General features: G+C 51.5%; 1 protein-coding gene across 1 annotated transcript in view; it reads left to right on the top strand.

Moving 5' to 3' along the window:
- NTN1 (netrin 1) overlaps positions 1 to 23,611 on the top strand; it is a 224,156-nt gene that overhangs the window by 148,162 nt on the left and 52,383 nt on the right. Inside the window, exons 4-5 of the mRNA XM_017531450.2 lie at positions 10,960 to 11,109; positions 14,358 to 14,411. Coding sequence (XP_017386939.1) covers positions 10,960 to 11,109; positions 14,358 to 14,411 — 204 coding nt within the window. The remainder of the gene's footprint in view (positions 1 to 10,959; positions 11,110 to 14,357; positions 14,412 to 23,611) is intronic.

The following is a 23,611-nucleotide window of genomic DNA, read 5'->3' as shown; positions in this document are numbered from 1 at the left end:
GGGAGGCCTGAGCTGGCCTGAGCTGCCTCACTTGCGGCAGCTTCCTGCCCCCGCTGTGTCATATAGCCCTGCCCTCCTGCCCCAAGCTCCTGACACACACACACACACACACACACACACACGCGCGCACACACACGCGCACGCACACACACACAACCATTTGCAAGACCTGTGCTTTTCTCCCTGGCTGTAAAACAGGTGCAGGAAGACGATAGTTAACTAGATCACAGAGTGTCAAATAACCCGGTTTGGGATTATGGGGCTCCCCTCCCCCTTCCACTTCCTGCTGTCTGCACCTTGATCCGAAAGTGGCAGAGAAAGGAGAGGCTGAGCAACTTGAAACATTTATTCTTTTGTGCCTCGTTAGCAACTGCTGGGGGAAAGGAAAGCCTCGTTTAGGAGGAGGTTGACACAGACAGCTGAAATGACGTTTGGGGATTATCTTTGGATTTCAGCGATCCTCCCTCCCTCGTTAACACAGAGAATTTAAGCGTAGAGAGTGCAGCAGCACTGGACCACGGATGACCTGGGGTAGGAGGGGACTGTCACTCCACCTGCCTCCTCATTGTTTCCTCCAGATGTGCAGGGGAAGCAAAATGCCCCCCCTCCCCACCAGGAAAGGACGGCAGATTGGCCTGAGTTACATCCAGATTGGTGACAAGATTGTTTGTTCATTTGATTCAGCACATGTTTGCATTGCATGCTAGACATGGTCCCTTGGAGCTTGCTTTTTGATGGGAGGTTGACAATAAACAAAGAAGAAAAAGGAAGATGATGGCTGATAGTGGCGGGTTCCGTGGAGGAAAGCAGCAGGGTGGAAGGAGAGAGTAACCGGAAGCTGCACTACGCAGTGGCCCTGGCGAGGCTTCCTGCAGACAGGACTTTTGAGATGAGACCTGGGGTGTGGGGAGAAAACAGCCACAAGGAAGTTGAGGGAAGAGCATCCTAGGAAGAACCAAAATCTAGAAGCAGGAAAGGGCTTGGTGGGCCTTGGTCAGAAGGGAAGAGAGGGAGGAAGAAGTGGGTAGAGTTAGCTCCTTGGTGTCTGGAGAGAGGGTGGGTCCTATTCTATCAGCATTGGAAGGCTGGAAGGAGAGTGACATGTCAGGCTCACCTTTTAAGAAGCTCCTTCTGTAAGACAAGCCACAGACGAGGAGAAGACACTTGTACATCCCACATCTGATGGAGGACTTGAATCCCAAATATGTAAATAACACTCAAAATTCAATGACAAGAAAACAAACAACCCAACTAAACATGGGCAAAGTACTTGAACAAAAGTATGTTCAGAGATGGGCAGATCACAGATAAACACATGGAATGCCCTTAGTCATTAGGGAACCGCAACTTAAACCCGCAATGAGGGCTGGGAGTGGTGGCTCATGCCTGTAATCCCAGCACTTTGGGAAGCCGAGGCAAGTGGATCACCTGAGATCAGGAGTTCAAGACCAGCCTGGCCAACATGGTGAAACCCTGTCTCCACCAAAAATATGAAAAAAATTAGCTGGACATGGTGACATGTGCCTGTAATCCCAGCTCCTCAGGAGGCTGAGGCAGGAGAATCACTTGAATCCAGGGGGTGGAGGTTCCAGTGAGCTGAGATTGTGCCATTGCACTCTAGCCTGGGCAACAAGAGTGAAACCCCATCTCAAAAAAAAAAAAAAATAAACAACAACAGCAAAACACGATGAGATACCACTGTACCCCTGTTAGACAATTCCAAGTGCTGGTGAGAACGAGGAACAGCTGGAACTCTCATGAACGGCTGGAGAGAATTCAGAATGGCACTGTAGCTCTGGAAAACAGCTGGGCAGCTGTTTAGAAAGTTAGACATAGACCTTCTGTAATACTCAGCAGTCTCACTCCCAGGTATTTATCCTAGATAAATGAAAATTTATGTTTACATAAAAGCCTGTACACAGATGTTTATAACAGCATCATTCTTAATTGCCCAGAACTGAAAACAGCCTGCATGTGCTTCTGCGGGTGAGTGGATAAGCAAGCTTTGGCGCATTTATACGAAGGAATACCACATAGCAATGAAAATGCATGGCCTGTTGATTCATGCAACATCAATGGATCTCAAATGCATCTTGCTAAGTGAAAAGGAGTAGTCGCAAAAGATGACATACCATAAAATTCATACAATTTCATTTGCACATCCTGTACACACAATGCGCATACAGACAATCTTGGAATAAGACATTCTGAAAAAGATGGAACTACAGGGACAGGACAACAGGTCAGCGGTTGCCTAGGGCAGGGGAAGGCCGCCCACCAAGAAGGAGCAGGAAGGAGTTCTTTTCTTTAATGGCACGATCTCAGCTCACCACAACCTCTGCCTCCCTGGTTCAAGCAATTCTCCTGCCTCAGCCTCCCGAGTAGCTGGGATTACAGGCATGTGCCACCATGCCCAGCTAATTTTGCATTTTCAGTAGAGACAGGGTTTCTCCATGTTGGTTAGGCTGCTCACGAACTCCCGGCCTCAAGTGATCTGCCCACCTTGGCCTCCCAAAGTGCTGGGATTACAGGCGTGAGCCACCACGCCCGGCCTTGGAGGAGGTTCTTGAGAGTGCTGGATTGTTTTGTATCCTGGTCATGGTGACGGTTATAAGAATCTATGCACATGATAAAAACCCATAAAACAACACTAAAAAAAGCGAATTTTACTCTATGCAATTTAAATAATAGCAATAAGAAGAAACTCCTTCCCTATGCTCTGACGCAGCATCTTTGGGCCTCCTTGTTCTCCATCTCACATACCTCGAGGCTCTGAACTCACTTAGAGACCAGCCTCCGTGGGTCAGTATTACCTTCCCACCTCTGGCCTCTCTGTCTGCCCCAGCTCTGAAAAGCTCTGCCTATCCTGTGTCTTCCGTGCCACCGGACATTAGGTCCCCTCCATTCCAAGAACGCTCTGCTGGCCTCCCCACGTTTCTTCTCTTAGTTACTGATCCTTCACCCCTGTTTTGGGGAGTGGGGAGGAAATGGGTGCTTGGACACCTCTTTGTGCCTGACATCCTCTTCTCTCCAATATCACCTCTAGTAGGGGTCCCTCCAGGCTTCCCCCAAGAGGCCTGACACCCACAAGAGATATGGGGGCCTGGGGAGCCTTCGGATCCTTCTTTTTTTTTGTTTGTTTGAGATGGAGTCTCCCACTGTCACCTGGGCTGGAGTGCAGTAGCGCGATCTCGGCTCACTGGAGCCTCCCCCCCTTGGGTTCCAGCGATTCTCCTGCCTCAGCCTCCCAAGTAGATGGGATTACAGGCACCTGCCACCATGCCTGGGTAGCTTTTTGTCTTTTTAGTGGAGACAGGATTTCACTATGTTGGCCAGGCTGGTCTCCAACGCCTGACCGCATGATTCACCTGCCTCGGCCTCCCAAAGTGCTGGGATTACAGGTGTGAGCCGCCACACCTGGGCCCCCGGATCCTGCTTTACTTTGAAGATGCCGGCCTTTGCTGTCTCTGCGGACTGTCCTCACTGCACCAAGCATACTGCTGCAGCTCCCTCCGCTCCCTAATCTCTACAATGGCCAAAGGGCAGCCTGGCCCATGCAGTGAGGCCTGTCCAAAGGGCCCGGTCCACCCGAGTCTACTTTCTTTGTGGATGGCGTCCATCTATGCAGACTGGTCCTACTCAAAGCAGGGAAGACTGTCTCCCACCAACCCAGGAGGGCCACAGGCCAGCCCTTTGGCCTGAACTACAGGCCTTGGAGTCACGTGGAGCCTCACAATTGGCTCCAGGGATCAGCCATCTGTGGGGAAACTTGTCAAGATTTCCACATTCACAGGCCAGGTGTGGTGGCTCACGCCTGTAATCCTAGCACTTTGGGAGGCCAAGGCAGGTGGATTGCCTGAGCTCAGGAATTTGAGACCAGCTTGAGGAATACAGTAAAACCCCATCTCTACCAAAAATACAAAAAATTAGCCAGGCGTGGTGGCATGTGCCTGTAATCCCAGCTACTCAGGAGGCTGAGACAGGAGAATCCCTTGAACCTGGGAGGCAGAGGTTGCAGTGAGCTGAGATCACACCATTGCACTCCAGCCTGGGTGATAGAGTGAGACTCCGTCTCAAAAAAAAAATTTTCCACATTCACTGCTAGGGTAGTGTCCTGGGATTCAGAGCAGAGAGGTTTCTCTGCCTGTTGCATTCCTCTGTCCCTTGAAGTCTTGTGAGGACTAGGAATGGAGTTTCCCATCAGACTTTGACTGGGGAGGGTTGCCTTCAGCACCTGCTGTCTGACCGTTTCTTCTTCTGGCCTAGAACAGAGGGCATCTCCTGCATGTGTGCAGGTGAGGAGGGGCTACTGAAGGGACAGGGTCCCTGGCAGAATCTCTTACTGCAGGCCTGCCTTTCTGACCCCGTGCCAGCCTTCCCAGGGGCTTTAGGACCTGCAGTACTTCCTGTTTGAGGCCTCTGCCAGCTGCCCTTTTGAGAACAGCCCTCAGATGGTCTGGGAGCTGTGAGACCTGTTGGGAATCAGAGCCAGCAGGGGCTCTAGAGATCCCAGAAGCCTTGATAGCTCCTCTGCTGGCCTGCAGGGGTTTTGGGAGCCCTCAGAGACATGGCCTGCCATGGAGAAGGTTTTCTTCTTCCAGCAAAGGTGGTGACTTCCACACGGAGCCAGGGAATAAAAGAGCTGACTGGTGGAGTGGTGGGACAGCCTTCCTTCTCATCAGTATCAAGGACAGGCCTCGGGGGCGGGGCCTGGAGAAGACGCCGACCTGACGCTCCATACAGGTGTCTTAGAGCAGGCTGCCAAGTGCCTCGGACTGGTTGGCTTAAAAAACAAAAAACAAAAAAAAACAAAAAAAAACAGAAGTTTGGCCAGATGCAGTGACTCACGCCTGTAATCCCACCACTTTGGGAGGCTGATCACAAAGTCAGGAGTTCAAGACCAACCTGGCCAACATGGTGAAACCCTGTCTCTACGAAAAATACAAAAAAATAGCTGGGCATGGTGCTACACGCCTGTAGTCCCAGCTACTTGGGAGGCGGAGGCAGAAGAATCGCTTGAATCCAGGAGGCAGAGGTTTCAGCGAGATGAGATGGCACCATTGTACTCTAGCCTAGCAACAGAGCAAGACTCCATCTCAGAAAAAAACAAAAAAAAAAAACCCCAGAAGTTTATGTCTCATAGTTGTGGAGGCTGGACGTCCGAGATCAAGGTGTCAGCAGGGCTGGTTTTGCTCTGAGAAACATCTGCTCCAGGCCTCTGTTCTTGGCTTGCAGGTGACCATCTTCTCCCTGTGTGTTCACAACATCTCCCTGCTGTGCTCCTCTGTGTCCTGATGCCCTCCTCTAATAAGGACACCAGTTATGTTGGATCACGGTCCGCCCCAATGACCTCCCTTTAATAATCAGCTCTTTAGGTTGGGTGTGGTGGCTCACACCTGTAGTCCCAGCACTTTGGGAGGCTGAGGTGGGTGGATCATGAGGTCAGGAGTTGGAGACCAGTCTGGCCAACACAGTGAAACCTCATCTCTACTAAAAATACAAAAAATTAGCCCACACCTGTAATCCCAGCTGCTCGGGAGGCGGAGGCAGGAGAATCACGTGAACCCAGGAGGCGGAGGTTGTAGTGAGCCGAGATCGCACCACTGCACTTCAGCCCAGGCGACAGTGCGAGACTCTGTCTCAAAATAAATCAATCATAATAATCAGCTCTTTAAAGGCTCTATGTCCAAATACATCTAACTTTGAAGTACTGGGAACTAGGGTTTCGATATCAGCATTGTGTGTGATAGGGAGGACGCAGTTTAGCCCATAGGTCAGGCCAGAAGCTGAACAGGATGGGCCAGAGGCCTGCGTGGTGGCCATTTGTGGTGTCTGAAGTGAGGGTGGGGACTGTGGTTGTCCTGTCTCCCCTGTCCCACCTGGAGCTGCTCCAGAGAGGCTCATGCCAAGCTGACTTTCCTGTCTTCCATGCGTACGTACCTTTGCATTGCTGCCATTTGAAGGTCCTGCCTGACCCCAAGAGCCCCTGGAGCCAGAGTCCTCAGGAAAAGTAGCCAGACCTCTGGATAGGAGCCCAGGGCAGAGTTCCAGAAGGCCTTGATGTGCACTGCAGTGGAGAGGGCGCTAGCCTCAGGAGTGTCTCCTCCCTGGCAGAGCCCATGGGCCTTCAGGGATCCCACACAGAGAGTATCAGAGGGAGTGGGGAAAGGCGGCTACTTGCTCACAAAAAGTGGAGGATGAGAACCGCCTGCCATCCAGGTCTGCTTTGCCAAGAAGTCCATGGGTACCACCTCTCTTCTCCAACAAACTGAATCTCAACAAGATTCTGGCATCATGCAGGCGGGTGCTGGTGCGGGCAGAGCCAGCAGTAGGGATGTACGGAAGGCCCGGTGAGGGATAGCAGCAGCGTGGGCGATGGTCAGAGGGTGGGGGCCGCCGCCCTGGATCCTTTGGATCCAGCAGGGAGACAAAAACCTTAGCCTGTTAAGTTGTAAGTCACTTTGGTGGGACTTCAGAGGGAGAACCTTGTCCTTACAGAAGAGCCATCAGAGAGAGAAAGGCACTAGCCCAGGGTCACTGGGAGGGTGGGGGCCAGACCTGGGTCTCCTCTCACCCGTCTGAAAGCATGTGGGTCACCTGAGCTGTTTGTCCCTGTGTCATGGCCCAGAGCAAGGACCACCGGAGTTCTCTGCTTCACTGGGAGGCTCTCCAGCCTGCTGTGTTCATGGGAAACCTGATCCTGCCACGTTCTCAGGGACCTGGGCTTCCGTCTGGCCTCACCTTTCTCTTTATGGAAAAAAACCTTGGGTAGTTTGTTTCCCATGGCCAGGTGCCGCCTACTCTGCACACACGGTGTGACCTGCGTGGAAGGGATTGACCTCCCTCTGAAAAAAGTGGCTGACTTCCAGGGACATGGGGGCCACCCAGCGGCTTCCTGTGGCGGAAGACGCTCTGACCCAGACAACATTCTCAGAGGAATTAGGGAGGCTTTCTCTTTGTCCCCCTCACTGGAACCCCCCTCCACTCGCCTAACTTCCACCTTCTCCATTGGCTCACTCCACACCTCAACCCCCTTCCCCACTGGGACCCTGTATGTCTGTGTCTGTGTGTGTCTTTGTGGATCTGAGTATATGTCTGTGTGTAGGTGAGTTTATAGATAAGAATCCGTGTGTTTGTGAGTCAGTGTGTGTATATGAGAGGCAGGGAGAGAGAATTAGTAGGAGTTTGCTTGTGTCTGTGTGTTTCTGGAAATATGTGTGAGTTTCCGTGTGTTGGTAGGAACTTTGGTGTGTCCGTGTTTGTGTGTCCGTGTGTGTGTGTATTTCAGGGTCATGGGACTGCAGCAGATGGCTTTGACTTTCTCTTCCTTAAGCGTCTCTTCCTTTGGCACTGCTGGCCTGATTCTCCTTTCCAGGCCATAGAGGAACCCACTATGGCACGTCATCTGACAACTCTCCCTACACCTTGAAACTCACCCTTTGCACAGAGGGTTTAATGTGGGCCATCTCTGTGAGGTTTTAGGAAAAGTTTTTACTTTGGGGTTCTTTGGCTGGGGATTGAGAATGAATTCCATGCAAGTCTGTTAGGACCGCATTGGGTACAGGTAATGGAAAACCCGCTTCATATTACAAACTAGGAGCTTATTTCTCCTTGCAGAACAAGAATGACAAAGGGGGCCACCTAGAAAGCATGGTTCCCTCAGAGATCCAGGCCCTTACCCCTCTGCACAGGCCCCAGCCTTCTGCAGTTTTCTTTGCTGGTCCGTGGTCTCCTCTGTCTTGCACATTTCATAGGGCTGTTGCAAGGACCAAGGGATTTGATGCGTACGAGAGAGTGTGGGTGTGCTAAGGGGTTTGCAGGAGTTGCATGGGGCAGCTCCTGCTGAAGAATACTCTGCCTTGGGCAGACCCTTTGGGAGCCCGATTGCCTCCCTTCCTAGAACAATGATCTACTGGTGTGGAAACACAAGTCAGTCTGCTGTGTCCATCAACCAGACTCAGGTCAGATGCTTGCAGAATCTTAGGAGAAATATTTGGAAACCCAGCAGCAAGTGTCAGCTCGTGTTGAACCAAAGGCTGGGCCCTTAGGAAGTACCTGCTACACACAGCAGACGCGGTGACACTGCTGTTCCCAAGGGCAGCCCTCACGCCGGCACACCTCAGCGGTCGCCAGCCCGGGCAGCCCAGCAGGTCACCGCTGCGAGGGGCCGTGGGGAAGAACAGGGCACCATCCTGACTCCACCCAGAATCTGCTCTGGGTCTGCCACTGCCAAGATAAAGACAACCTGGGCCAGTGGTGGTGTCCACCTGTGACTTGGCTCTGAACCTGCAGTGACCGAGCAACCTTTGGTGAGCTCCCTTCAGCCGAGTCCGAGGATCCAGAAGTGACTGGTGCACAGCTGTGTTCCATCAGCACCGAGGGGAGAACTTGGCACAAATTTTAGGATTACTGGCTGGCTAAGGGAGGTCAGCTGGTCTGAGCCCCTGGAGTCCCCACCCTGAGCCTCTGATGCTCACGCTTTCATCACGGCTTGGGACAGTAGGAGCCTGTGCAGTGGTCCTCTGTGTGCGCATGGCCGACTTAGAGGCACTGCCTATGCTCCCTCTCCCTTCTTATCATGGGATGAATTTAAGAGGCCATAGGGGAAGGTCAGAGGCCTCTCCAGCCTCCCTTCCTCCCCTCCTCCTCCTCGGTATGCCTCCATGGGTCGTCAAGGCTGGATCTTGTCTTACTATTGAGCAAAAAAGACAAACTACAGAGAATGAACTTGACCTTACGGTACATCTAAGAAGACAATTTCCTAACAAAAGGCATTACTTTTGGCCAGGAGCGGCAGCTCATGCCTGTAATCTCAGCACTTTGGGAGGCTGAGGCGCGCAGATCACCTGTGGTCAGGAGTTCAAGACCAGCCTGGCCAACATGGTAAAACCCCGTCTCTACTAAAAATTAAAAAAATCAGCTGGCTGTGGTGGTGTGCGCCTGTAATCTCAGCTACTTGGGAGGCTGAGGCAGGCGAATTGCTTGAACCTGGGAGGTGGAGGTTGCTATGAGCCAAGATTGCGTCATTGCACTCTAGCCTGGGCAACAAGAGTAAAACTGTCTCAAAAAAAAAAAAAAAAAAAGCATTACTTCAGTGTATAAGAAGTAATGGCGAGACTGGAGCAGTTCCATCTGCCTCACAGGCAGGGAGCCTACAGGCTGCCCGGGGGCCAGGGCCTGTGCCCCCACCCTCCTCCCACCTGACTGGGGCACCCCCAGCCCTGGGCCCTCGCTCCCAGTGTTCCCAAGAGCTTTTGCATGTCCAGACACAACTTCAACAGTTCCTCACATTCTTCTCCCTCCCACCTCCTCCTAATTCTCCTCGTTGGCCACGCCTGGGTCTGAGGCCAGCTGGGCTGGGAGAGTCCGTGTTTTTTGTTTTGTTTTGTTTTGTTTTGAGACGAAGTCTTGCTCTGTCGCCCAGGCTGGAGTGCAGTGGTACAATCTCAACTCACTACAACCTCCGCCCCCCGGGTACAATGATTCTCCTGCCTCAGCCTCCCAAATAGCTGGGATTACAGGTGCTCACCACCGTGCCCAGCTAATTTTTGTATTTTTAGTAGAGACGGGGTTTCTCCATGTTGGCCAGGCTGGTCTCCATCTCTTGACCTCGTGATCCACCCATCTTGGCCTCCCAAAGTGCTGGCATTACAGGCTTGAGCCACCGCGCCTGGTCAGCGAAGCCGTGTTTTGAGCAGCAGGCTCCCGAACTCAAGCCAAGCAGTGCTTGCTGGGAAGCTTTAATCTGGCTCCTTTAGAGTCTCTGCTCTCACTTGTGTTCTTGGGTTTTTTGGTCCTCATTAGCAGCCACCAGGGGCCACCCGAAATTGCTGCAGGACACGTTGCTGCAGACAACTCCCCACCTCTTCCAGCCTCCTGGGCAGGGTGTTGGCAGGACATTAGCTCCTTCCTTCGGTCTTCCCCTTCCCCACCACGCTCTGAGGCCACTGCCTAGGTTCAGGGAGGCCGGAGTTAGCAGGCAGCGCTGGTGTCCTGTGCCTGTAGGTAGAGCTGTTCTTGCCCAGAGCATCTGTGTTGGCAGGATGTCCTCCCACGGTCCTGTGGCCACTCTGTTACTGGAATTGGCTCTTTAGGATACAGTGACAGAGCCTCAGTGAAGCATGACAGGGTGGGCAACCCCACCTCCCCACCCTTTCAAGCCCAGGAGGAAGCCTGGGGCCTGCTCTGTGGAGCTGTAGCTGCTGGCCTGAGATCTCGCCCTTGCATCACCTCCCGGCTTGGCCGTTCCCTTCCCTCGAGGCTCTGGGAGTTTCCTTTACCTCTCCCGTCTTTGTTTGCACATTTAATCAGGGCTTTAAACTACACGATCACCGTGACCCTTTCTAGTGCTACAATTTATGGGTTTTTTGGTTCAGAAGGCTGTGCCTTGGCTGCCCGACTGCAAAGCAGGGTTGGGGTGTGGGGGCAGCAGCCGGGGGAGCTACCGCTCCCTGTGACTCCCTCTAACCTGGCAAACCCCAGAGCTTCATCAGGCCTCAAACCCCAGTCCTTCCACACCCTGGATCAGCTAGAAAATGTGAGGGCTGGGACCTGGTCGAGGACAGAGTGCAAGCGCATAGGCTGACCCTGTCAAGGGAAGGCGTATCCCCAAATCCTGACTCCTCCAGCCAGGCATGATCAGGGCTGCAGGCTCTGCATTCTGGAGAAGGGATTTGAAAGCCTTCCTTCTGGGCTTTGGAAGGGCTCCCCCACCTCGCTTTCCTGCAGCCAAAGCAGTCCTTTCAGGTGATCCATTTTGGTTTTTATTCCTGTTTCCAGGTAGGCGGGTGGGCAGCGTCAGAGCTTCCGGAGTGTGTCTGGGCTTGGCTGCGTCTGCCCTGCGTCACTGCTCTTCCTCCAGGGCGGGGTCCATGGAGGCACCCCTGGGTAGGGAGGGTTCTGGAGGATGCACTGGCCCCTTCCCCCTTGTCTGACCCTCCCATTTTGTGTTCTCTGCAGCCTGTGATTGCCACCCCGTGGGTGCTGCTGGCAAAACCTGCAACCAAACCACCGGCCAGTGTCCCTGCAAGGACGGGGTGACGGGTATCACCTGCAACCGCTGCGCCAAAGGCTACCAACAGAGCCGCTCTCCCATCGCCCCTTGCATAAGTACGTGTGGGCACCTGCTTTCCGGGTCTCTGGGTCTGGTGGGTATAGTGAGCTTTTGAGGATGCTGCTCGCTGACGTTCAGTGGTTTTTTTTTTGTTTTTTTTTTTTTTTTTGAGATGGAGTCTCACTCTGTCACCAGGCTGGAGTGCAGTGGTGCAATCTTGGCTCATTGCAGCCTCCGCCTCCCGGGTTCAAGTGATTCTCATGCCTCAACCTCCCAAGTAGCTGTGATTAAAGGCATATGCCTCCACGCCTGGCCAATTAATTGTCTTTTTAATGGAGATGGGGTTTCGCCATGTTGGCCAGGCTGGTCTTGAACTCCTGACCTCAGGTGATCCTCCCATGTTGGCTTCCCAAAGACTGGGATTACAGGCATCAGCCACAGCGCCTGGCCTATTCAGTGGTTTCTGTCATCAATGTGCATTTCTGCATTCAAGGCCTCATGCTCAATGAGTTTTCGTGGGAGACCCCCATAAGCTCATAGAGTTCTTGCAGATGCCACTGGGGGCTCAGCAGAGCCAGCCTGTCTGAGGCTGTCTATCCTGAAAAACACTGCGTCTCCTGTTTCTGGGGGAAAGCAAGCCCCTCACCTCAGCACTGGCCCCATTCTCACTGTCCACCTTGACCCTGAATCTGGGGTGGACCCATTCCAAGGGCCTCTGCAGTCACTATTGCTGGAATGCCGGCATTCTCTCTGCCCCTGTGGGTTCAGAACAGAAAGGACGGACAGCCTTGGACCTTTGAGAGGCAGGGCTTCCATGCGGGGCACCTGTGGCCCTAATGAAGGATGGTAGCAACTCTGAGGGGTTCTGCACTGCTGTTCATAGGGGCTCGCTAATAGCAAATGACCAGGGTCCAAGCCTCAGGAGAGGGGGCCCAGCACCCATTCAGTGCAGAGCAGGTTGAAATGGTTTCCCAGCAACCTCCAATGATCAGTCTCACAGTTTGTCAGAATCCTGTCCATCCAAATTCTGCAAGGTGAACATTTTCAGACAGCTGGGAGGAATTCTGGGGTTCTGAAATCATGTCAGGGGACTGAAGTCTCCCTGCTTAAGGGAGTTAGGAGTTCTCAGGTTGCTCAGAAATGCTTGGAACCAACATTTCAAATCCCCAAGTGGAAAGATCAAGCCTAGACGTGAGAGCTGGTGTTTCTGAATCAGAAGCTGAACACTTGGGAACTCTCATTTTCCAGCCTGTGCCTCGGCCCCTCCTCTCACAAAGGGCAGGCTGATGCCTGGTGGGAGCATTGCCCCCCCCTCGGACAACCTGGGGCTCCATCCTGGAATTTTTGGGTGCTCTTCCCGAGGGGAGAGCTACAGGTGTGCATACTGTGCCCAGGGCACTCATGCCCTGTTTAGTCACAGCCTGGGCAGCCATGGGCCCTGCGTGTGTACCCCAGAGCCAGGCTGATCTCAGGCACCAAGGTTGGGTGGCCACAGTAGCTCTGTGGCCATTGGCTTCCGTTCCGTTTGTGGACTTGGAGGATTAGACTGGACCATTCAGATGTTGCCTCCAGCGTGTTTCTGCTGGGACCAGCTGGCTGTTTAGGTCCAGCTTCCTGATAACCCATTGTGACAGGGCACTGATGGGTAGCTGTTGCTGATACAGTCACCTGGGAGCAAGATTTGGCCCCACATTGAGGGCTGTGTCCCCCATTGTCCCTCCTAAAAGTGCAGAGGATGCCTCTGGTGCCTCTCAGGTTTGCCCCCTGGCCTGAGTAATCCATCTCCATCTACTAAGCCTCAAGTTCTAGCTGATCTAGAATCAGGGAGTCAGAGTTTTACTGCAGAGAGTCAGATGGTGGCTAGAGTCAATGGGGTTCATGAGTCCCTTCCTCTTAGGGACTTCTGGTCCATGGTTTGGCCTTGTCCAGAAAGAGGAAGCCTGAGCTTCAGGGCCAGGCTGCTGAACCTGCGAACAGTGGGGACAGGCTGAACCGCCTCTCCTTTCTTGATCACACGGCGGGGTCTGGGAAGTTGTAGGAACAAACTGCTTTTTACTTTTTTTTTTTTTTTTTTGAGATAGAGTCTCGCCCTGTCACCCAGGGTGGAGTGCAGTGGTACAATTTCCGCTCACTGCAACCTCCGCCTCCCAGGTTTGAGTGATTCTCCTGCCTCAGCCTCCCAAGTAGCTAGGACTACAGGGGTGGGCTACCACGCCCAGCTAATTTTTGTAATTTTAGTAGAGACGGAGTATCACCATGTTGGCCAGCTGGTCTCGAACTCCTGACCTCGTGATCCGCCCACTTTGGCCTCCCAAAGTGTGCATTTTATTATTATATATACTTTTTGAGACAGGACCTCACTCTGTTGTCCATAGTGGAGTGCAGTGGTGCCATCATAGCTCACTGCAACCCAAAGCTCCTGGGCTGGATGAATCCTCCTGCCTCAGCCTCCCAAGTGGCTGGGACTACAGGTGCACCCCACCCTGCCTGGCTAATTTGTTTCATTTTTTTGTAAAGGCAAGGACTTGCTTTGTTGGCCAGGCTGGTTGAAAACTCCTAGCCTCAAGCCATCCTCCCACCTTGGCCCCCCAACATGTTGGGATGACAGATGTAAGCCACTGCACCTGGCCAGATTGCTCTATTAGACACAGTAATGAAAATGGAGCACATGCTTTTATGAGGCCCTTGGATCTGCACTCTCAGTCCCATTCTGCCCACTGAGCAAATGCCTTGGCAGCTGAGATGTGAGCCTGTAGGAAGCTGGGCCGTGCTGCCGACACTTCTCTGCATGTTGGAGAAACCTTTCCCTTTGGACAGGTTCCCAGCCCCTTGCTTGCCGTCCTGCCATGGATCCTTCTCCACCTGTGAGCTGAGCTCAGAGGTGAGCAGGGCCCAGGTAGCCACGTCTGATGGGCAGTGTAGCCTGCTAAGTGCCTCTCCGTCCCCCCATAGGTGGAGCTGAGTTGATGACCCACACACAGCAGAGCCCTAGTGAGAAGCATGTGCCGGGCCCGGGGGTGGGGCAAGGCCAGACTCTGTGCTGCCGCCTCAGTCCCACCTGTTCTCCACGTCCCACTGCCAGGCGAAGGGACAGCTTCCAAAGGAGAGCAACACCACGTGCCCAGGATGGCGCTGCCGGCTTCTGCTCCTCTGACTTTTCTCTTGAGCCAGGAAGTGGGAAACAGAGGAGAGGGTCCCAGGAAGTTGGGAGGGGTCTGTGATGGGCTCATTCATTCTAAGGTCAAAAAATCATGTCTTCTTACCTTGTTTTCTCTCCAACACCCCTGTCTTGAACCTCACAAAGAGATCCCCGTAGCCCCGCCGACGACTGCAGCCAGCAGCGTGGAGGAGCCTGAAGGTAAACCACCCCCTTGGCTTTCCATGTCCCGCTTTTGCTGTGTGGTGGGACGGGGGTGGGAGGGTTAATGGGGAAGGGGCGTTCGAAGGCCCAGACTCCTCTAAGCCCTGTCTGGGCTCTGCTCTGTGTGAGTGGCACCCCTCGGTTGCATTAAAGAGGCTGGAGCTACAGGACACTATTTTGTGACCTCCCCTCTGAGAATCAAATAGAGGAGATTTTAATGGTGCCTCTGTCCCAAGTCTGGAACCTGTGGGAGGAGATGGCCTGGGGCAGACCTGTGTTACTTATGGTTAAATGATTACTTAGCACCTTCTACTTCTTCACCAGCTGCTCGCCAGCCCAGCACCTTCCAAGCTGAAGGCTTGTCACTCCTTTCTGGGGCTGCAGAGAAGGAAGGAGCCAGGCGCTGGGGATGCTGGAGAAGGCTTGGGCATAGGGGCGCACAAGCAGAATGCTGGGGGCCGGGAGCTGGGGGGTAGGGGGAGAATCACATCTTTACTTTCACTCACCTCTAACTGAAAATTTAGCATTTCCTCCATGGCAAAGAGAGGCCACAAACCACAGCATGTGGCTCAGCCTGCTCCATGGTCGCTGGCAGAAGTCACAGCGGTTTTCACATCACATTCTAGCTGGTGCCGATATCATAAATATTATTCATGCTGGTTATTGCTTCTCAAAACGGCAGGAGTTACTAGACCTGCTGCTAGATCCTGATTTATAATCATTAATAAGAGGCACTCACGTAGCGTCACCGTGCCGTCAGTCTGGGTCTTTAAAGATATTTGGGCAGCGGCTCTTCTGTGTTATTTGTTTCCTCTGTAGTCCTGCGTATTTTTATTTTAGCATGGAGAAATGTTATTCTCAGGAAGGGTCCACAGGCCTCACCAGTCCAAGGAAGGTTGTGTAGCTCTGGCTTTGGGCACTCAGAGGGCACAGAGGCCTGCCAGATGGGGTGTCCTGCTGAGAGTGGCCCAGGCCTGCACCCAGAGTCCTGGTCCAGGGATCTCAGAGAGCTTTTGTGTACTGGTACTTGGGGTTGAAGATGGCAGGAAGTGACGGGGGGGACCCCAGCATGGACATTCATGCTGGTGCTAGGGACCCTTTCTCTCCCCAGAAAGGGCTGTAGGGAGACATGGGGGAGCTCACAAACCCATGAATATTCAGGTGGCCACCTGAATATTTTAGGATATAGACTGGATTTTGGAGAGTATTTGTGGTGCATGGGAAACTTGAGGGAAGACAGATTCAGCACTTGCACAGGCATGGTCCACAAACAGCCAGCAAGGCCGGGCGCAGCGGCTCACGCCTGTAACCCAGCACTTTGGGAGGCCAAGGTGGTGGATTACAAGGTCAAACGATCAAGACCATCCTGGCCAACATGGTGAAACCCTGTCTGTACTAAAAATACAAAAATTAGCTGGACGTGGTGGCGCGTGCCTGTAGTCCCAGCTACTCGCTAGGATGAGGCAGGAGAATCGCTTGAACCGGGAGGTGGAGGTTGCAGTGAGCCGAGATTGTGCCACAAACAAGCAAACAAAAACAAGCAGCCAGCAAATGGGAAACGCGTTTCCGGGAGTGCTGGAGGCCACGCTGGGAAAGCCAGAGACAGGTCAGTCTTACCTTGTTTGCAGAGCCTTCAGGGACCTTTGATTGAGCCACATGCAGGGGAAATGGGGAAGAGGAGGGACTGAAGGAAGCGCACGCCAGGGTCCCTGGGAGGCTGGAGAACAGAGCTAAGGTGGGAGATGAGGAAACTCTGTCTTCACGGCGCAATTCAAAGGAGCCTTCTAAATGAGTTCAGCTCTAGGGGAGAGCAGTGTTAAAGGTAGAAGACACTTAAATGGAACTTCGATTCTTGCTCTCCTTGATGTGGCATTTGTCCTTGCCTAACTGAGACTCACCTGGATGAGATCTGAAGGCTGTGCATGCCGTGGGGGGCTGAGCTTCCAAGCAGAGACTCAGACAAGAGCAGGACAGACCTTAATGATCTCTTTCCCTATCTCTGTCTGTCTCTGTCTCTGTCTCTGACTCCTCCCATTTCTGTAGCCCTTGTAGCTTGACTTTGGGTTTCTCGTGAACCCACCAAACTTTGACATTGAGTTTCTCCCTTCCAAATCAGAAATGGGCAAATGGGGAAACAACGTGGAGGGGGCGAGCTCATGGGGCTTCTGCACGGGCTGCAGGAAGTGGGTGTAACACTTACAAGGTTCTCGGCTCCACCAGACAAAAGATTCCTGAGCAACTGCGTAGAAACACTTGCACCTCCTCTTTTGAAATGTCTTCTTTGGGTTATTTAACTTTTCTGACTGCTTTTGATTTCGTTACTGTTTATTTCCTTTCCTCATTTTGAACCTTTATAAGTATGGCTTAGAATGAAGTGAGCAGTAAATTAACACCCTTATGAAATATCTTCCTCAGAGACAGGCTGAGTGAGCAGGTTGGAAGCCTATAGCACCATTTGTAGCTTTGACCAGACCCGTGCTGCCCTGCCCTGCCCTGCTCTGCCCTGCCCTGGGGGTGCCTCGGATGCCCAGGGTGGGTGTCTGATGCTCTCCCCAGAGAACCGGAGCCACCCCTGAGACCCAAGTGCTGGACTGTGGGGCCTCCCACTACAGAGAGGCTGGGCTTGCCTTGTCTCCGAGGCTGAGACATTGCAGGCAGGAGGCCAGGACAGCCCCCTGGGAAGTGGGGCCTGGGAGCTCAGGGCTCCCAAAGCTGTCCACTCTTGCAATGTTTGAATAGGGGAGGCCTCTGTGTGAGGCTGCCTGAGAAAAGCTTGTTTACTTTCGCCTGCGTACCAGAGGAGAATTAATAAGCTGAGAATTTGTTCTGAAAACTGATGGACATAACCTTCCCCTGAACTCATCCCTTTGAAGGGCCGGCTCACTCTGGGAATGTTCTTTACCTGCTCACAGAGCTAGCTGGTGAGCCGTCATGGGGCAGGGAGGCAAGGAACGTGGTGCCGTGGGGGTTCTGGGGCGTGGGGGGGGCCAGGAGGGAAACAAGCAGGAAGGGAGAGAGGGACCACCCACTCAAAAACGGGCATTGTGCCCAAGGCTCCCCCAGCGCACACCTACTTACTGGTTATAGAGACCTCAGCACTCAAGGATAAAAGAGAGACACTTGCTTTCCCTTTCCCCCCCACTTCCTATCAACTCAAGGGGAGTTCTTTTTTTTTTTTTTTGAGATGGAGTCTTGCTCTGTTGCTCAGGCTGGAATGCAGTGGCTCGATCTCCACTCACTGCAACCTCCACCTCCCAGGTTCAAGTGATTCTCTTGCCTTAGCCTCCAGAGTAGCTGGGACTACAGGCATGCGCCACCATGCCTGGCTAATTTTTGTATTTTTAGTAGAGACAGTGTTTGACCGTGTTGGCCGGGATGGTCTTGATCTCTTGACCTTGTGATCTGCCTGCCCTGGCCTCCCAAAGTGCTGGGATTACAGGGGTGAGCCACCGCGTCCAGCCTAGGGGAGTTCTTGATTTGCAAATTGTTTGTTTGGTTTTGTGGAGGCCGCTTGGTTTGGTGGGAGGAAGCTGGTGTGGAGCCAGAACTGGGGTTTGCCCTTCACTGATGCTGAGGACTTGAACAATGCCATGGTGTCTCCTTTCTGCCTTCTGGAAGAATGAAGTGGTAGACCCAGTGCTGCATAGGTCCTTCCCTCCCTGGCTGTCTGTGGGAGGAGTGACCTTCTCTTGCTGGGGATTCCTCTTTAGAAGCACCTGCTCATTCTCCATCCACCTCTGAGGATCCACTTTTCCTGTATCCTGGGTAGAGGCCTGTGGGCGGAGGTGCTGGTAAATACTTAGCAACTGACTGGGGCAGGGGAGGGGCCAATGTATAGCATCTGCCGCTTCCCTTGGTGTAAATACTCCCTCCCTGACCGGTTTCGGGCTACTTCATGAGATGTAATTGAATGTAAAGTTGGGAGAGGTGTATGATTGGCCCTCAGAGCCCATGCCAGCCGATTCCACCCCACCACTGCCCATGGGCCTTCCCGCAGAAACAAAGAGGTCCAGAGGATGGAAGGGCTGCCTTTGCTGGCCTCCTTGATTTGAGGGATCACAGCTGCCTATCAGTGGGAGCTGGACCCAGGGCTCTGGGGGTACAGGAACATGGAGCCCGCCAGCTTCTGGGCTCCCTCCACCTCCCAACAGGGATCCCGGATCCTCTCTTCCAACAGAATGTCTTCTGTTCATTCCATCGGGGCCTTACCTGGTGCCTTTGGCTAACTGCCCCAGTAGCTCCAACCTGATGTGAGCGTGGCTGCCAAGGGCACCCTTGCACATGACCTTGAGGGTAGTCTGCAGGGAAAACTCCCCAGAGCCTTTCAGCCAAACCTCTCTGAGAAGCTCTGCACTCAGGTGCCACCAGGCCGCTGTGGGCGGGGTGGGGGTGACCTTAGAGAAGTCACATCTAGTGGCCTCTCGGCACCTCCATTTTTCCATGTAAGGAAATTGGGTTTATGTAGACCTGCAGCCTAGATAAGCATGGGTTATTCTCTTTAGACTTTTGTTTACCGAGATGGGGAATAGGTTGGGTGAATACAGGAAAATGACCTGATGGGACTTGAATGTGGTATTGGTGAGGGGTTGTGCGGAGGGACAAGAGGGAGAAAAGGGCACTAAAATGGGGAGGCTGAGGCCTGAGTGCTGCTTGGTCTCTGTCTCGGATTCTTCGTCTGTGAAAAGGGGTAATCACAACCCTGCCACTAGGGCTGTTGTGAGGATTAAATGGAATGATCCCAGTAAAGCCTTTGACTCAGTGGTGGACCTGTTGAAAGTACTTGATGAAAAAGCAATAAATTGATGTGAAAAATACAAGTACCATGATGTAATGAGGGGTGGAGCCAGCTTCTCCATGCAGAAAGATGGGATGGGGTGGGAGTTGCTGGCATGAGGACAAGTATGGAGAGTCAGCTTGACTGGGCTCTTGAAGACCTTAGGAAGTCACAAGTTGGACTGCCCAAGGCAGGCAGCGGCTGAGGGAACTGCGTGGTGGCCTTGTCACAGCCTCCTGGCAGCTCATGGTAGAGACTGAACCAAGCAGAGAGGTAAAGACTAGAAATCAGTTAAAGGTCAAGAGCTTGACTTCATGATAACCAAAAGGGGGAAATAGCCCACCTGTCCATCATCAGATGAACATGAATGTGATACACAGAATGTGGCATATCTATACAGGGCGTATTATTTAGCCATAAAAAGAAATGAATGGCCAGGTGTGGTGGCTCATGCCCATAATCCTACCACTTTGGGAGGCTGAGGTGGATGGATTGCTTGAGCCCAGGAGTTTGAGTTTGAGACCAGCCTGGGCAACATAGTGAGACCTCGTCTCACCCCACTAAAAAAAAAAATTTGGCCAGGCAAGGTGACGGATGCCTGTAGTCGCAGCTACTGAGGAGGCTGAGGTGGGTGGAACACCTAAGCCCAGTAGGTGGAGGCTGCAGTGAGCCGTGATTTCACCACTGCATTCTGGCCTGGGTGACAGATCCAGACCATGGGAAAGAAAGAAAGAGAGAGAGAGAAGGAAGGGAGGGAGGAAGGAAGGAAGGAAAGAAGGAAGGAAGGAAGGAAGGGAGGGAGGGAGGGAGGGGAGAGAAGGAAAGGAAGAGAGAAAGAGAGAAAGAAAGAGAGGAAAGGGAAAAAAAAAAAAGGCGGGACCTGGTGGCTTACGCCTGTAACCCAAGCACTTTGGAGGCCAAGGTGGGCGGATCACCTGAGGTTGGGAGTTCAAGACCACCCTCAAAGGGAAGGAAGGAAAGAAAGTAAGTTATGTGCTACAACACGGAAGAAGCTTGAAAAACATTATGCTGAGTGAAAAGACGCAAGACCCAAAGGTTACATGCCATGATTGCACTTATCTGAAATGTCCAGCATAAGCAAATCCAGAGACAGAAAGCAGATTAGGGGTTGCCAGGGGCTGGAGAGCAGATGTTTAATGGATACAGGTCTTCCTTTTTGGGTGATGGAAAAGTTCTGGAACTCGACAGCGGTGATGATTTGTACAACGCTGTGAATGGACTTAATCCCTTTGAATTGTACACTTAAAAATGCTGAATCTTATGTATATATTGCCACAACTAAAAAAAAAAATGGTCAAGTGCTTTGGTTCAGAGTCCAAGGGCGAAGTGAGTCTGATTTGTCTGGAGTGAGTGTCCTGGAGACAAGACATGGGAGCACAGGGAGCAATGGGGGACATGCTTGTCTTCCTGTCGCCTCGCTGGGAACCTTTGGAGGGGATGGTGGATGTCCTCTGTTGTCTTCCTGCCTGTTTAGCTGTGGGTGTATGGCTTCGAGTTCTGACAGCACAGCCTGAGCCTCTCTCTCCTTTTGGAGTTGTCTGAGAAGGATCTGGTTCCTGGAGTCCCAGGTAGGGAGGCTTCGGTGCTCTTGGTATAGGATAAAAGGAGATGTGAGGTCCACAGAGGAGTCCAAGTGTGGGAGGTGGGGTCCCTGACTGTGCAGACAGCCCTTGCCACTGGTAAAGAGGCCCAGTGATTGACCAAGGCACTCACTTTCAAAGGGTGGTATGAAACAGGATGTCAGGCCGTCCCGGATTAGCCATTTAGGTAAATGACCAGTGAAGTCATTAACACACCATCAGATTAGTATTATCCAGAGAAGACTGGACCAGACGCAGAATAAAAGATAAATGGATTCTGGCTCAGCGAAGGAGGAGACAGCATTTATATAAATAAGATGCTTGCTCTGTGCTAGGCACTGTTCCAAATGCTCTACATTATTAACCATTTCATCATCTCTTCTGCTCATGTAGCTACGTCTCTCTTCTGCTCATGTATCACCCTCATTTTACAGAGGAGGAAACTGAGGCACAGAGAGATTTGGTGAGCCCTAGCAAGCATCGTCACTGGCTTTCTGGCTGCAGTTGCCTGGGCACAGAGTCTGTGAATAGTGTTGACCACCATGCCATTCTCACATAAGTTATGTTGTTTGGTCAATTGAAGGTAATTAAAAAAAAAATTCTTGTCCGGGCACAGTGCCTCATACCTATAATCCCAACACTCTGGGAGGCCGAGGCAGGCAGATCACCTGAGGTTGGGAGTTCAAGGCTAACCTGGCCAACATATTGAAACCCCATCTCTACTAAAAAATATAAAAATTAGCCGAGCATGGTGGTATGTGCCTGTAGTCCCAGCTACTTGAGAGGCTGAGGCAGGAGCATCGCTTGAACTCGGGAGGTGGAGGTTGCAGCGAGCCAAGATCGCACCATTGCACTCCAGCCTGGGCAACAGAGTGAGACTCTGTCTAAAAAAAAAAAAAACATTCCTGACCTTATGTGGTAACAGCCTACTAGGAAAGAAGACACACTCAAGTATCCACTGAGGGGTGACCTGAAACCAGAGACATGGAGGGGCAGCCAGTCAAAGGCCACTGCTTTTTGTAGGTGCCAGTTAAAGGGGTTCTGGTGAGTGTGGTTGGCTGGTGCGTGTAGTTGGCATGACGAGGACCATAGGTGCTGAGCACTAGAAAACAGTTAGCAGGGCTCAGACCCTTCGGTCACAGGGTGGCCGGGGTGAGACAGGACAGGCAAATCAGCTAATCCCAGAATGAGTGGGCATAAAGAAACCCAAAACCCTCACCAGCAAAGGATCAGCTGAAGAGTGTTAGAACTAATAAGATAATTCTGCAAGGAGCCATTAGTACTCGGTGAATGCATATCCATTTTATGATAATGGAAACAAAATCTCAACTAGAATACCAATAAAAATATGAAACACACAAATAAATGTAGCAATAAAGTACAGAATGTATGTAAAGAAAAGAACAAGACTTTTCCAAGGAACGCTAAAGAACAGAAGAAAAGGAGGGTCTTGCCACGTTCTGAGAGGGCAAGATCCAAAATTGTAAAGCTGTCAGTTCTCCCAGAAGTAATCTGTATATTAGCATAATTCTAGTCAAAATCCCAATTACATGAAACATGATTCCTAAATTCGGCCAGAAAAATAAATGGGTGAAAATTGCCAGTAATTTTTTAAAAAGATTAATGGAGGGTGATTTGCCCTACCAGACAAAGATACGGTAACAGGATTATTTAAATGAGTGTGGAACTAGCGTAGGAATAGAGAGATCGTTAATGCTGAGTAGAAAGTCTAGAAACAGGCCAGGTGCAGTGGCTGACGCCTGTAATCCCAGCACTTTGGGAGGCCAGGAGTCGGAGACCAGCCTGGCCAAAATGGTGAAACCGCGTCTATATGAAAGATACAAAAATAAGCTGGGCGTGGTGATGCGCACCTGTAGTCCCAGCTATTTGGGAGGCTGGGGCATGAGGATCTCTTGAACCTGGGAAGTGGAGGTTGCAGGGAGCCGAGATCCGCCACTGCACTCCAGCCTGGGGAACAGAGCAAGACTGTGTCTGAAAAAGAAAAAAGGAGAAAAAAAAAAAAAGTCTAGAAGCATACTAAAATGTAAACATAAGAACTTAGCATATGGTAAAGCTGTGATTGTGAATCAGTGCCGAAAAGGGTGAATCTATCGGTAAATGGTGCTGGGAAAACTGGCTAGCTATTTTAGAATAATAACAAAATATGCTGTATATCACCAGTGGACTAAAGATTTATACACTCTCAATATAAAAGTCCTTAAATGTTCTAGAATAAAATATATATGAATATCAATGTAGTGCTGATGTGAGAAAGGTTTTTTAGACATGATACAAAAGTCGAAAAGCATAAAAAGAAAGATTTTGAATAAAGAAGTGGAAAACTTCTGTATCTCAGAAATCTCTATAAGCAAAATAAAAGGCAAACTAAAACCTGAGAAAAATATTTGTGACATGGTTGACCAAAGATTAATGTCCTCAGTAATAAAGAACCTTTACAAGTCAATGAGAGAAAGATTCTAATATGAAATCGGGCTGAAAAAGTAAACTAGAAATTTAGAGAATTTGTACAAATGGCAACAAGCATATGAAGGATTAAACTTACTAGTAATAAAAAATAGCATTAACAAGAATACTCTCTTCAAAGCTTGTTAGGGATGGGGTATGGTGGTTCATACCTATCTTCCCAGCACTTTGGGAGGGCAAGGTGGGAGGATCGCTTGAGCCAGCCTTGGCAACATAATGAAACCTTACTTCTACTTAAAAAAAAAAAAAATTAGCCAGGGGTGATGGTGCATGCCTGTAGTCCTAGGTATCATGCCACTGCACTGCAGCCTGGGTGACAGAGCGAGACCCTGTCTTAA

Source organism: Cebus imitator, unplaced genomic scaffold (genome assembly GCF_001604975.1).
Source record: "Cebus imitator isolate Cc_AM_T3 unplaced genomic scaffold, Cebus_imitator-1.0 Scaffold72, whole genome shotgun sequence".
NCBI lineage: Eukaryota > Metazoa > Chordata > Mammalia > Primates > Cebidae > Cebus > Cebus imitator.
Note: the sequence above shows the minus strand (reverse complement) of the source record. Positions and strands in the feature narration are given on the sequence as shown.